This window comes from Hylobates moloch, unplaced genomic scaffold, assembly GCF_009828535.3.
Source record: "Hylobates moloch isolate HMO894 unplaced genomic scaffold, HMol_V3 SCAFFOLD_12, whole genome shotgun sequence".
Taxonomy (NCBI): domain Eukaryota; kingdom Metazoa; phylum Chordata; class Mammalia; order Primates; family Hylobatidae; genus Hylobates; species Hylobates moloch.
In genome coordinates, this window is record NW_026652287.1 from 12,260,902 (window position 1) to 12,275,588 (window position 14,687).

A 14,687-nucleotide genomic window follows, 5' to 3' on the forward strand; every position below is an offset into this window, starting at 1 on the left:
TTTCTAGCTCCGCCCTAATATCCTGTCTCCTTTTCTGAATGGCTGAAAGGCTGCGGAAGCAAGCTTCCCATTGGCCGCGGACGGAACTCACATCCGGTTTGCACGCCGGCCAGGAGAGCGCGGAGGCAGCCATGGTGCGGTTCAAGCACAGGTAAGCATTCCCTTCCAGACTCAACCATTGCCGTGCTGGGTCCTCGCGGCCCCGCTAGTGTCCACCTTCCTCTCGCCTGCCGCAGGTACCTGCTCTGCGAACTGGTGTCTGACGACCCCCGCTGCCGCCTAAGCCTCGATGACCGAGTTCTGAGCAGCCTCGTACGGGACACGATCGCCAGGGTGCACGGAACTTTCGGCGCAGCCGCCTGCTCCATCGGCTTCGCGGGTGCAAGGGCGCTGGGGGAAGAGGGGGACCCGGGAGGATGGCGGGATGTGGAGGGGGCAGGCACCGGAGGAAGAAAGAAGGGGCACGAGTGGCCAAGCCCGTGCACCGTTTTTTGTAAGGTATCTCTTTAAGCGCCTGGGACCCCAAGCGAGAGTCCGAAATTAGCAGAGCGCTAAGAGGAGGGGCCCGAAGGCAGTGGGGCTTTGAGCTAGAGGCCTCTTTTTACCTGCTTGACAGGTAATTTCTGTAATTGGTTGTGACTGAATTTGATAGGATAGAGAATTAAATGAGGGAAGCTGTGTATAGTGCCTAGTAAGAGCTATTATATGACCGATTACATTAACATCACATGGAAAAAAATTGTCAAAAGTACCCCCGGGAAAGCCCTTAAATAGTTGGTAAAGTACAGAACACATGATTGTCAATATATGTAAATACAGGATGAGCTGGGACAGAGGGGCCCTTCACACCACTTAAAATTAGTTCCGTCTTTTACCTTGCTTGAGATTGACTTCTGGAGAGTTAAATGCAGATAGGCTTAACTCTCCTAAGTCAGGTGAGACTCAGAGCTGACTGCTACAAGAATTAGAGAGCCCAAATGCAGTAAAACAGCCTGTTTTTCAGGCAAGGGTTTTGTGGGGGTTTTTCCTAAATTAAAATGGATCGCCTCCTACCTGCTCCTATTTATTGAATTAACTAGTGAATTAGAAAGCATTTTAAATTCTAAATTCATTCACCAGTTCTGAGTGGTATGCAACACAGTGGGTGTTTTGGCTTTTCTCTTTTACTCGCTGATAGATCCTACGTGCCACTTGCCTACAACATACTTTTGGCACATAGTAGGCTGTTACTCCAGTTTTCAAAGTTTTCCTTTTTTCGAGGAAGTCTCGCTGTTGCCCAGGCTGCTGGAGTGCAGCAGCAAGATCAGGGGTCATTGCTGCCTCTGCCTCCTGGGTTCAGGCGATTCTCATGCCTCAGCCTCCTGAGTGGCTGGAATTACAGGCGTGCACCACCACACCTGGCTAATTTTTGTATTTTTAGTAGAGATGGGGTTTCATCATGTTGGCCAGGCTGGACTCGAACTCCTGACTTAAAAGTGATCTGCCTGCCTCAGCCTCCCAAAGTGCTGGGATTACAGGCGTGAGCCACCACACACAGCAAAAGTTTTCCAAAATGTTTTTTTTTTCCTGTTGTAGTTCGATACCTCAATGCCTATACTGGAATAGTGCTACTTCGATGCAGAAAAGAATTCTATCAGCTTGTGTGGTCAGCTCTTCCCTTCATCACGTACTTGGAGAACAAAGGACACCGTTACCCATGCTTTTTCAACACGTTACATGTGGGAGGTAGGAGTGACGTAGTATGGCTGATTTTCAACTGGTGACACGTTCACAGTTCAGTCTAGACTGGTGGGTGGGTCTTCCTGCTGTCCCGCTAACAAGACACTTCCCCCTACCTCTGAAAGTCTGTAAGGTCAAGACCTTTCACAAGCTGTTGACCATAGTAACTCACATGCCAGGTACAATAAGAACATGTCAGAAGTTCCTAATTCAGTACAACAGAAGACAGCTGTTGATCTTGTTGCAGAACTGCACTGATGAAGGTAAGCAACACTAGCCCAGTGCCCACTGAGCAGTGACTGACCTTAAGCTGAAGAAATCACTCCCAAAGACATCTTTCATCCCTGTTATCTGCCTTCTCCAGGAGAGCGGGAAGCTATCCAGAAGTCTGTGACAAGAAGCTGCTTACTAGAGGAGGAGGAGGAGGAGTCAGGTGAGGAGCCTGCAGAAGCAATGGAGTGAACCTCTGCTCCTCACACAGCTGACTACACTGCTCAGGCTTCAGGCCCACTTGTTGAACAGAACAATCTGGGTAGCAACAGCATCTTCGTTTTCCAAACTGGATAGCTGCCAACCAGTGGACATTACCCACTTGAAATGGAGTACTCAGTTAAACTGAAGTTGCCTTTACCTAGCATTCCCTGGTGAAGTGCTGCAGGTTGTGAATTCTGTAGACATCTTTATTGCTTGACTAAGAGTAGATTTAATAAATATATCTGGTTTCCGTGGCATTTAGCATACTTATATTACAAAAAGGTCTTATGGAGTCCATGCTTGGCCAAGTCTCTGTTCTCTATCCCTAGCCTTGGTGGGAAGACTGACTCCCTATGTGGTACTAAACTTTTTTTTTTTTGAGACAGTCTCACTCTATCACCCAGGCTGGAGTGTAGTGGCCCAGTATCGGCTCACTGCAACCTCCGCCTCCTGGGTTCAAGCAGTTCTCCCACCTCAGCCTTCCAAGTAGCTGGGATTACAGACATGCACCACGTCTGGCTAATTTTTGTATTTTTAGTAGAGACGGGGTTTTGCCATGTTGGCTAGGCTGCCGTTGAACTCCTGGCCTCAAGTGATCGGCCTGCCTCGGCCTCCCAAAGTGCTGGGATTAAAGGGTGAGCCACTGTGCCTGGCGTAAATTTTCAATACTTAGCCTTCTACCTGAAGCTTTGTACCCCCGGCCCCAAGATGGGCCCTAAGCAAGCCAAGTCATTTGGAATAGAAATACTAGTTGAGACACAGCAACTGAACTGGCAGAGATCTCTAGCCCATCTCAGTACTGAACCACAGAGTCTTACAGATACCAGATTCCTTGCCAATAATCAAGTAACTTAAAAAATACAACTTTGGGCTGGGCGCGGTGGCTCACACCTGTAATCCCAGCACTTTGGGAGGCTGAGGCGGGCGGATCACGAGGTCAGATCAAGACCATCCTGCCTAACACGGTGAAACCCTGTCTCCACTAAAAATACAAAAAATTAGCCGGGCATGGTGGCAGGTGCCTGTAATCTCAGCTGCTCAGGAGGCTGAGGCAGGAGAATGGCGTGAACCCGGGAGACGGAGTTTGCAGTGAGCCGAGATCGCACCACTGCACTCCAGCCTGGGCTAGAGCGAGACTCTGTCTCAAACAAAAAATGCAACTTTTGCAGTTGGGTGGGGGATGGGGGTGCTGGCCTCATCTGACATCATTACTGCATGGTCATGTAGCAGCTGCCCACTTAAGGAACTTAAGGTAGTTTTTGTAGTTCCGCTCTTCCTTATTGCGCCTTACCACCCTGAAGACAAGTCAGACTGCCATACTCACAGGAAGTAGGAACGGCAGGAGACTTGTGATCCAGGTTTGATCTGCTACCTACTGACATTTCTGGGATCTGTTTTCTCCATAATACAATGGATGAGACCGAAAGTACCATATACATTTAACAGAAATACTGGTGATTCTGGCTTCAACATGCCCCCTTCATCTGGAGGCCAGAACACCCTCATCCATCCAAGAAATTTTCTGATAGGATTTCTTTTAAAATGGCAGGTTAAAGCTAAGCCCAGCTCTAGAACCATTTAAACCTGACACCAAAAAAGACAGCCCACAATATCATAGTAGCTGTCACGTTAACCTATTCAAGAAATAACTTGTCTAGCTTACCTGTAATGAACTCAACAAAACAAAAAGCTTACATTGCTTGTGCAGGTGATTTATTGCAACTATTTGCCTTCGCATTCTAATGCACCTAGAGGTCACTTTATTAAGCAGCAAAAGAATTCACATCAAATTCAGCTCAAACCAAGGCATAAGGAAACTGCTCTAGATGAGAGGGAGATGGTGGCAATGCTACCGCTTCAGATGGCCCTGCTCTCCTGCAGCTGTATCAAGACTCCTCTTCCTATGACTCAAGCCAGTCACTGAAAACAAGCTCTATCTTAGGGGTAGCAGGTCTCAGGGCTTCGTGAGTTACAGCTTTCCTTACCAACTCAAGCCATGCTCAAGAAGAGGCAAAACCCTCCTTTCACACATGCAAGTGCCAAGGACAGCCTACTCCATTAAGCTGGCACCACAGCCTGGCCATGTGTCAGAAAAAAAATAAACTGCAATTCAAACTGGGTGTCCTAAATCCATTTTATTCCCACTCATTTCTTTAACAAGGAGAACTAAATAGGTAGTAAAGATTCAGCTGTTTTTTTTAAAAGATAAACTGAGAGGTGTGCTGAGCCCAGGAAGCCCTGACATGATGCTACAGCAGAGCAGTGTGTGCCATTCTGGGCTGGACTGCTCTAATGCATCTGAAAGGGACTCAATCTTATTTTGGGTTGAGAAAAATTGATTACACATGGGTCAAAAAGACTAAACTGGCAATGAACTAAAAACCTTGGTAGGAAGAGATCTCTTGTGAGTGTCAATACTTTATTTTGGTGTAAAGAAAGGAAGCTGGAAAATACACTGTATTTAAAATTTTCTTGGTTCCCCCTCATTGTGGAAACCCCCTCCCCCCAGAGCTAATCTGTTCAAACTCAAATACTTAAAAATTACAGCAGCCAAACAAAAGCATGGGAGAAAAAAACAAAAACAAAAAAAAACAGATGGAAAAGGTAGCCTGGGCCAGTAGTGTCACTTGGTGTGGACGACTGAGGTGCTGAACAGGAGCTTCTGTTTCTGTTTTTTTCTTTTCTTTCCTCCTTTCTCTTCTAAAGGGAGACACAGAAAGAGAGCTTAACTTAAAATGCCATCCCTTGTCCCCTGGCCAGTTTTCATTACTGAGAGTCACAGAGTAGGGATTGGAGGCTCTGGAATTAGACTGCCCTAGATGCCAATACCAGTCTTGGTATACACCAAGTGGGTGTCTTTGGGCAAGTCACTTTTACCCCCCTGGATCTCAGTTTCCCCATCTGTAACGTGAGGTACACCCATTTAATGTGGTTGTTGGGAGAATAAAATTAGCACAGTGCTAGGCACATAGCACACCATACATATGTGATTCTTGTCTAGTCACGAACAGAGTGCAACAGGCTTTGAGACTGACTTCTCCATCTAATTAGCCACCGTGTACCAACTCAAGATTCTAAAGGATACAGGTTGTACACCCCACTGTATCTTGGAAGAGTTCCTCAGAATTTCACTTTCAGGCATCATCAATTACTCTGGGGTGGCAAATAGGTCCTATCTGACATACCAAATGGAGTATTATTTAAATGACACTAGAGTGTGCTGAAGGGTTCAGAAGGGAAAGAGCCTAATTAGTGATGTCTGCCACTGAATCGAGGCGGGAATGGCAGTACATGTGTAGTATGTTTGACAACCCTGGGCACTCCAGCCTCTGCCCTTACCAGAGAGGGGATCTGAAGTAGCTGGTGTGTCCAGTTTCATGAAGGCTGCTTCAATAGCTTGGCTGAAGGAATTTTGAAAACTGGGCACAGGAACACGGTCTGAATTATCACTCTCCCCATCGCTGTCCACAGGGGCAGGAGGAACTAAGCTGTTCTCATCTAAAAAATACTAGTGTTAAAACTATAGAAACAACTCTTTTTCTAGAAACAGCCTTTTATGGAAAGGAGCCAAACTCCCCCTTCACCAGCGGACCATCCTCACCTTTCTTTGGAGCAGTTTTGGGCCACACATCTGCTTTTGCTTTTCCAACCCTCAGCATCTGCCAAAGTGGGAAAGAAGTGGGGGAGAGAATTTAAGTAGCTGGTCCGACTTCTTTTTCAGACCTACCTTGACTGACTAGAGAGGCACAGAACCAACTATCACCTTTGAAAATATTTTCCAGGTACTTCTCTCCTTAACACACTGTTCTAGTCATGTCCTCTATATCCCGGCTAATGGAAATGGCAATGAAACCCACAAGGTAGTAAACCATAAGCTGTTTGTTCCTTAGGAAATGGTATAAAGAACACTGCATAGAAGGCATAAGAGATTCTTACTGAGACCCTCAAATTGGGAATTCTGACTTTCTGGTAAGTTTTTCTGCCCTTCTTGGGACCCCTAAAAACATCAATCTGTCTGAGAAAGCAGTGGGTAGTACCCTCCAGTTTTTTTTAGACAGTTTCGCTCTTGTTGCCCAGGCTGGCGTGCAATAGCACAATATTGGCTCACTGCGACCTGTGCCTCCCGGGTTCAAGCAATTCTGTCTCAGCCTCCCAAGTAGCTGGGATTACAGGCACCCACCTGGCTAATTTTTGGATTTTTTTTTAGTAGAGACGGGGTTTCACCATGTTGGCCAGGCTGATCCTGAACTCCTGACCTCAGTTAATCCACTCACCTTGGCCTCCCAAAGTGCTGGGATTATAGGCGTAAGCCACTGTGCCCGGCCTAGTACCCTCCAGTTTTTTTTGTTTTGTTTGAGATGGAGTTTCGCTCTTGTTGCCCAGGCGGAGTGCAATGGCACAAATCTTGGCTTACCGCAACCTCTGCCTCCCAGCTTCAATTGATTCTCCTGCCTCATCCTCCTCAGTAGCTGGGATTATAGGCATGCACCACCATGCCCGGCTAATTTTTGTATTTTTAGTAAAGACGGGGTTTCTCCATGTTGGTCAGGCTGGTCTCGAACTCCTGACCTCAGGTCTTGGCCTCCCAAAGTGCTGGGATTACAGGCATGAGACACCGTGCTCAGCCAAGTACCCTCCAGTTTTAAACCACATGGCTACTAAACTTCAGTTACCTAAAACCATGAAAACTAATTAAACTCTCTCCTGACACTGCTTCAACAGCCCCTGACTACCTTTTAGTCTGCTTTTCCAATAGCTCCTTAATCATTAACTTTCAGATCTAACCACAGGCCAGTAAAATTCCTGCAAGGACAATAAAATCAGAACAATCCTCATGCCCCTGAGGAATTTTCATTCTACTTGGCCAAGGCCAGCTTTGTAACTGCTGAAGGCCACTATGAGCCCCAACTGCAAATATGCCACTTAAAAGGCAGGGAACATTTTATTCCTGGAAAAATATCAAGAGACAAACCCCATGGGGTTCAAGCAGGGATGCCTTGTCCTTAAATCATATATTCCAAAGTGAGGAATGCCTATTACTCAAGATGAGTTTGTGTTGGCAGATGCCGATTTCATTCAATAACCTTTCTTCATTATGTTCCACTTTGGTGAACTTCTCCCTTTGTCTCTAGGAGTTTGGGTCTCTTATGGTTTAGACGTTTGACCCTCCCAAGCCTCATGTTAAAATCTGATCCCCAATGTTGGAAGTGGGGACCTAATGGGAGGTGTTTGGGTCATGGGAGTGGACCCCTCATGAACAGATTAATGCCCTCCCTGGGGGATGGAAGACCTATTCTTGCATTCATTCCTGAAAGAGCTGATGAGTGATGTCTGCCACTGGATCCAAGTGGGAATGGCAGTACATGTGTGTTTGACAGCCCTGGGCACTCCAACCTCTGCCCTTACCACAGAAGGGATCTGAAGTAGCTGGTGTGTCCAGTTTCACAAAGGCTGCTTCAATAGCTTGGCTGAAGGCTATTTTGAAACTGGGCACAGGAACACAGTTGTTTAAGACAGCCTGGCACCTCCTCCCCTCCTTGCTTCCTCTCTTGCCATGTGATCTCTTCACAAGCAGGGACCCCTTCACTTCGTGTACCATGAGTGGAAGCAGCCTGAGGCACTCACCAGATGCCCAGTCCTCCAGCCAGCACAGTCATGAGCCAAATAAACTTTTTTTTTTTTTTTTTGATTAATGACTCGGCCTCGGGTAATCTTTTATAGTCACACAAATGGACTGAGACAGTATCCAAATAGTTTGACATGTGAATTGTTTTACTCTTAAAAGGTAATCAAAATGTCACCTATGTTTTATTCTTACCAAAATGTTTAAATGTTTAACCTGAATCCATTCATTAGAAATCATACAAGTCCAAACTGTAGGATATTCTATAAAACAACTGGCCAGGGAAGGGAAAAGAAAAAAGAGGGGATATGGGCAAAGGAACGGTTATAGATCAAAGGACACTAAGGAGACTTGACAACTAAATGCAGGGAGTACGGGATTCTGCCCTGAGTTGAAAATAAAGGACACTGAGACAAATGGGGAGATATAAATATGCACCATATTAGGTATTATTGTGGCAGTGGAATTTCTCTAATGTGATCATTGTGGTTCTATAGGCGAATATCCCACTTTCTTTGGCATGTATCTCCTAAGTACTTAGTGGTAAAGTATCATTCATGATATCTGCAACTTCTTTTCAATACAGAAAAAAGAGAAAGCAAATATATAACAGCAAAATAATAACAATTAGTGAATCTAGGTCAAAAGTGCAAGTGTTCCTAATACTATTCTTTCAACTCTGTTTTTCAAAATAAAGTTGAAAGGAAAAGAGCAATAGCAATAAAGCCTAGTTAAAAAAAAAAAAAAAAGCCGGGCACGGTGGCTCACGCCTGTAATCCCAGCACTTTGGGAGGCCGAGGCGGGCGGATCACGACATCAGGAGGTCGAGACCATCCTGGCTAACACGGTGAAACCCCGTCTCTACTAAAAATACAAAAAAATTAGCCGGGCAAGGTGGCGGGCGCCTGTAGTCCCAGCTACTCGGGAGGCTGAGGCAGGAGAATGGCGTGAACCCCGGGGGGCGGAGCCTGCAGTGAGCCGAGATCGCGCCACTGCACTCCAGCCTGGGTGAAAGAGCGAGACTCCTCAAAAAAAAAAAAAAAAAACGGCGGGGCGCAGTGGTTCATGCCTGTAATCCCAGTACTTTGGGAGGCCGAGGCAGGTGGATTACCTGAGGTCAGGAGTTCTAGACCAGCCTGGCCAACATGGTAAAACCCTGTCTCTACTAAAAATACAAAAATTAGCCGGGAGGCCGGGCGCGGTGGCTCACGCTTGTAATCCCAGCACTTTGGGAGGCCGAGGCGGGTGGATCACGAGGTCAGGAGATCGAGACCATGGTGAAACCCCATCTCTACTAAAAATACAAAAAATTAGCCGGGCATGGTGGCGGGTGCCTGTAGTCCCAGCTACTCAGAGAGGCTGAGGCAGGAGAATGGCGTGAACCTGGGAGGCGGAGCTTGCAGTGAGCTGAGATTGCACCACTGCACTCCAGCCTGGGCGACAGAGCGAGACTCCGTCTCAAAAAAAAAAAAAAAAAAAATTAGCCAGGCATGGTGACAGGCGCCTGTAACCCAACCCCAGCTACTCGGGAGGCTGAGGCAGGAGAATCGCTTGAACCTGGGAGGTGGAGGTTGCAGTGAGCCAAGATCACACCACTGCACTCCAGCCTCAGGGAGAGGAGCAAGACTTCATCTCAGAAAAAAAAAAAAAACTTAAGTATTTGGCATAACTCCTGGGAGCCACTTGTTAATCACCTCTGAAGTCCAGCAGTTAATTTTCAGGATCCCCCTCTCTTCTCACCTCAACCCCACAATTATTTCATGTTCCTTGACTTCGGAACCCTCCTTACCAAAGCTCAATTCTTGCTTATTTCTCAGTGCAAACTACTATAATTACATAAGAAAGATCCATATCAACTGCTCTAAAGAACTGTCAATGGCCGGGCGTGGTGGCTCACACCTGTAATCCCAGCTCTTTGGGAGGCTGAGGCAGGCAGATCACAAGGTCAGGAGATTGAGACCATCCTAGCTAACATGGTGAAACCCTGTCTCTACTAAAAATACAAAAAATTAGCCGGGTGTGGTGGCAGACGCCTGTAATCCCAGCTACTCGGGAGGCTGAGGCAGGAGAATGGCGTGAACCTGGGAGGCGGAGCTTGCAGTAAGCCGAGATCGTGCCACAGAACTCCAGCCTAGGGGACAGAGCAAGACTCCATCTCAAAAAAAATAAAAATAAAAATAAAAAAAAGAACTGTCAAGATAATGATTCTACACTAGCCTCAAAGAAGTTTATACGGACTTCTTACATGGGCACATGTCAAGCTGTCCATCCATCTTCCTCACTTATCTGAATGCAGGAATGCTGAGTATTAGCTTGTTATCTTAGAGATTAACAAAGTGGTTTCACAGCAAGCCTCACTAGCCTATCGTTCCCCCACCCAGCTCCAAGGAAGCTGCTTTGGCTAGGTGCAGTATAACCAAGGAAATCTTCCCCTCTCAAAGTGAAGAGAAATGGCTTATTTTATGTAACAGACAAATACCACCTGAATGAGAGGTCCTAGAACCAGAGACCAGTTAAAATTGATGCTGTATCCCCAGCCCCTACAATAGTATCCAGTACACAAGTATCAAATGATTTTTAAAATATTCTAAACAGTGATTCTCCCTCAGCTATTCTTGGCCTCTTTCCTGGGTACGTCTACAGTAACATCTGAGAAATAAATCCACGAGCTTTCTCCTCTTAAGAATGCCTCCCATGATTATTAGTCAGTGCAACATTAGCCTGTTAAGTCTCTCCTTTTCCAACAGAGGGGACGTCTATGACATAATCTGCCCTCTGCCAACTCCATGCTGCATAAAGCTCCGACAGGCAGTTAACTTCCCTCCTACCCATCAGATGACTCAATTTGTCCAGCCGTATTAGAATGAGAGGTAACAATCCCTGGAGGAGGTTCCCATAATAATGAGCAGCAGAGTTCATGTTAAATATCCCTGGGCTGCTTCACAAGCAAAGGATTTACCTGGGCAAAGGAAGGGAAGGGAGAGTCTTCTTCCAGACTCCCAACGCAGAATGAGGGACTGCCCTGACTGGCAGTGGGTGACAGAGGGGTCAGCAGAAAGTCTGAAAGGGAACCAGAGACCTGATTATATTCGTCACGTTCCAAGGAATGTCCTTAACAAGAGAGATGAGTGAGCCCTGAGTCAGGTCTGGAAAATTACAAATCATCCCCTCAAAAAAAAAAAAAAAGCAAACATTGATCCAACTTTCAACTCTCCCATGTTCTTAAAAAGCCAACAATACCACCAGTGAAATCAGTGACCGGTATAGGAAGAGGGAAAAGCTTCATGGTTACAGTAACTCTAGAAGTCATGGTAGAATCTACTCCTACTGTAAGAAAAAGTATTTGCTTTTGAAATGCTACACTTTCCACAAAGGCTGGCTCTCAAGGATAGGTACTGTCAGGGACTGGTTTTACAAGGATGAAATAGCTCCAAGAAAAAGATAAAATTTAATCAGCTCAGCCTTTACATTCCCGATAGTAGACACTATGACCTGGGAGTATCCAATTAGAATCCAAGACACAACAAGATCCAGCACGATGATGCAAACTTTTCCCCGATACTCCCTAGGTAATACACTTCTCTATCCTTTCTGACTAGAGCTGAACACTTCCCACAGATCAGTCTATCCACTGCCCTGAACAGTGCTGGACGAGAGGGACCCTATTCTCTCCCCCAGCAGCAGGCCCTCACACAGTCAGCACTCTTATTACTAGGTCCAACCAATTGCTCTTGTTTAAATACATTAAAAGCTTAAACTTTCAGAAAAGCCAGGTGCGGTGGCTCACGCTATAATCTCAGCACTTTGGGAGGCTGAGGTGGGTGGATCACCTGAGGTCAGGAGTTCGAGACCAGGCTGACCAACATGGCAAAACCCTATCCCTACTAAAAATACAAAATTTGCTGGGCATGGTGGCGGGCACCTGTAATCTCAGCTACTTGGGAGGCTGAGGCAGGAGAATCACTTGAACCTGGGGAGTGGAGGCTGCAGTGAACCGAGATCATGCCACTGTGCTCCAGCCTGGGTGATAGAGCAAAACTCTTAAAAAAAAAAAAAAAAAAGGCTGGGTGTGGCTCACGCCTGTAATCCCAGCACTTTGGGAGGCCGAGGCAGGCAGATCACAAGGTCAGGAGATCGAGACCATCCTGGCTAACACGGTGAAACCCCATCTCTACTAAAAATACAAAAAATTAGCCAGGCATGGTGGCACGCACTGTAGTCCCAGCTACTCGGGAGGCTGGGGCAGGAGAATCGCTTGAACCCTCGAGGGGGAGGTTGCAGTGAGCCAAAATTGCACCACTGCACTCCAGCCTGGGCGACAGAGTGAGACTCCGTCCAAAACAAAACAAAACAAAAAGCAGCTTTCAGAAAAGACACTATGTGAAAACACAATCTTGGTATCACAGATAGGCTGGGCACAGTGGCTCAGGCCTGTAATCCCAGCACATTGGGAGGCCGAGGCAGGCGGATCACTTGAGGCCATGAGTTTGAAACCAACCTGGCCAACATGGCGAAACCCCATCTCTACTAAAAATACAAAAATTAGCAGGGTATGGTGGTGCATGCCTGTAATCCCAGCTACTCGGGAGGCTGAGGCACAAGAATTGCTTCAACCTGGGATGCAGAGGTTGCAGTGAGCCGAGATTGTGCCACTGTACTCCAGCTTGGGCGACAGAGTGAGACCCTGTCTCAAAAAAAAAAAAAAGCGTATCACAAATAATGTATTTAATGATCTGCCATAGTCCTTCGTGTGCTCCTTTTTCAGTTAAACAGAAGAGCGTCACAGTAGTGCAGTCCTCAAGAACCAGGTTCTAATCCCAGTTCTTGCCACTAAGTACCTGCCTCAGCCACAGGTTCCTAATCTGCAAAATGATATGCATATGAACAAAATGGTCACCAAAAGTTTTAAATATTCCAATGATGGACACTTTAAGAATGCCCGACAGAGGCCAGGCACGGTGGTTCACGCCTGTAATCCCAGGACTTTGGGAGGCCAAGGCAGGTGGATTACCTGAGGTCGGCGGATCACCTGAGGTCTGCTGGCGGATCACCTGAGGTCGGGAGTTAGAGACTAGCCTGACCAACATGGAGAAACCCTGTCTCTACTAAATATACAAAATTAGCCAGGCGTGGTGGCGCATGCCTGTAATCCCAGCTACTTGGAGGCTGAGGCAGGAGAATCGCTTGAACCCAGGAGGTGGAGGTTGCAGTAAGCCAAGATTGCACCATTGCACTCCAGCCTGGGCAACAAGAGCGAAACTCTGTCTAAAACGAAACAAAACAAAACAAGAATGCCTGAGAAATCAGTCGTAAGCATCAAAAAGTATCTCTCTTGGCCAGGTGCAGTGGTTCACACCTGCAATCCCAGCACTCTGGGAGGCTCAGGCAGGAGATCACTTGAGCCCAGGAGTTCAAGACTACAGTGAGCTACGATTGCACCACAGCACTGAGCAAGACCCTCTCTCTTAAAAACAAACAGGCTGGGCACAGCAGCTCCCACCTGCAATCCCAGCACTTTGGGAGGTTGAGGCAGGCAGAACACTTGAGGCCAGGAGTTCGAGATCAGCCTGACCAACGTGGAGAGACGCTATCTCTACTAAAAATACAAAAATTAGCCAGGCATGGTGACGCACACCTGTAATCCCAGCTACTCATGAGGCTGAGGCAGGAGAATCGCTTGAACCCGGGAGGCAGAGGTTGCAGTTAGCTGAGATTGTACCAGTGCATTCCAGCCTGGGTGACAGAGCTAGACTCCATCTCAAAAAAAAAACCCATAATGAAATGCTTTAGTTTTGTGGTGGTGGTGGTGTTTTTTTAAACCCACAAACATTTATTTTTGTTCTACAAATTAGTTTTATCTTCCCATTAGTATGTGAATAGAAGAACTATATTCCCTGCTTTAACAGGTGTGAATTTTTTTTTTTTTTTTTTTTTTTTTTTGAGAGACAAAGTCTCACTCTGTTGCCCAGGCTGGAGTCCAGTGGCACAACCTCGTCTCACTGCGACCTCCGCCTCCCAGGTTCAAGCAATTCTGTTGCCTCAGCCTCCCAAGTAGCTGGGACTACAGGCGCCTGCCACCATGCCCAGCTAATTTTTGTATTTTCAGTAGAGACAGGGTTTCACCGTGTTGGTCAGGCTGGTCTTGAATTCCTGACCTCGTGATCCACCCGCCTTGGCCTCCCAAAGTGCTGGGATTACAGGCATGAGCCACCGTGCCCAGTCTTCTGGTGTGAAATATTTTACAGTATAAATACTATAATTTAGTCATTTTCTTATTGGTAGGCTTTCTAAACTGTTTTTTTTTTTTTTTTTGAGCTATTAAAACGATGCTACAATAAAGAGACATGTACAAAGATGTTTAGGCATACAGGGGAGTATCTCAAACATAAAAACTAGAAACAAAAACAGGTGGGTCAAAGGGCAGAATCCAGGTTCAACTATCCTGCCTAAAGAGCTCCTTGAGGTGCTTAGAAGCTGACAGGGTAAAGCAGTCAGTATAGCAAGTGAGAAGGATGAATAAATGTTAAGAATTTGATGTACCTCAGGACTACCAAAGTAAGGTTATGCCCCTGAAGTCCACACCATGCTGAGTGGGCCGGGGTTGTAAACTCAGACACCAAAGCTTTGCATAAGGTCTAGCTGATGAGTGAATTCATTAAATTTCACCTGTTTACCTGCATGGGAACCTGGACTTCTGCTGAGAGGAGAAAGGGAGAGGGCCCCATGGCCCTCGGTGCTGGTGGGACCCAAAGCAGAATCAGAGGAGCAGGTATAAGAATTGAAGGCAGGAAACTGCTGTAGATTCTCGAGGGGAATGTGGACTTCTGGGTCTGCAAAGGAAAGATAACCCTTGTAAACCCATTCACAGAAC

The 14,687-nt window shown here is 46.5% G+C and overlaps 2 protein-coding genes across 6 annotated transcripts in view; one reads left to right on the forward strand and one right to left on the reverse strand.

Annotated features, from left to right (window-relative positions):
* The first annotated feature begins 91 nt into the window (after positions 1–91).
* Positions 92–3,057, forward strand: POP5 (POP5 homolog, ribonuclease P/MRP subunit). Its single transcript, XM_032168512.2, has 5 exons — positions 92–151; positions 237–379; positions 1,576–1,725; positions 1,899–1,982; positions 2,084–3,057. The coding sequence occupies exons 1-5, from the start codon at positions 132–134 to the stop codon at positions 2,179–2,181; spliced, it is 495 nt and encodes a 164-aa protein (XP_032024403.1). The 5' UTR covers positions 92–131; the 3' UTR covers positions 2,182–3,057.
* A 1,252-nt stretch (positions 3,058–4,309) lies between these two features.
* RNF10 (ring finger protein 10) overlaps positions 4,310–14,687 on the reverse strand; it is a 42,794-nt gene continuing 32,416 nt past the window's right edge. For 3 of the 5 annotated variants that reach the window (XM_032168514.2, XM_032168513.2, XM_058425218.1), the window contains exons 13-17: positions 14,491–14,646; positions 10,776–10,876; positions 5,795–5,852; positions 5,533–5,691; positions 4,310–4,893 (exon numbers count right to left, since the gene is read on the reverse strand). In XM_032168514.2, the coding sequence (XP_032024405.1) occupies positions 4,817–4,893; positions 5,533–5,691; positions 5,795–5,852; positions 10,776–10,876; positions 14,491–14,646 (551 nt within the window). In that variant the 3' untranslated portion in view covers positions 4,310–4,816. Of the gene's footprint in view, positions 4,894–5,532; positions 5,692–5,790; positions 5,853–10,775; positions 10,877–14,490; positions 14,647–14,687 lie in introns of those variants that run through there. The other 2 variants (XM_058425219.1, XM_032168516.2) reach the window with 2 other exon arrangements.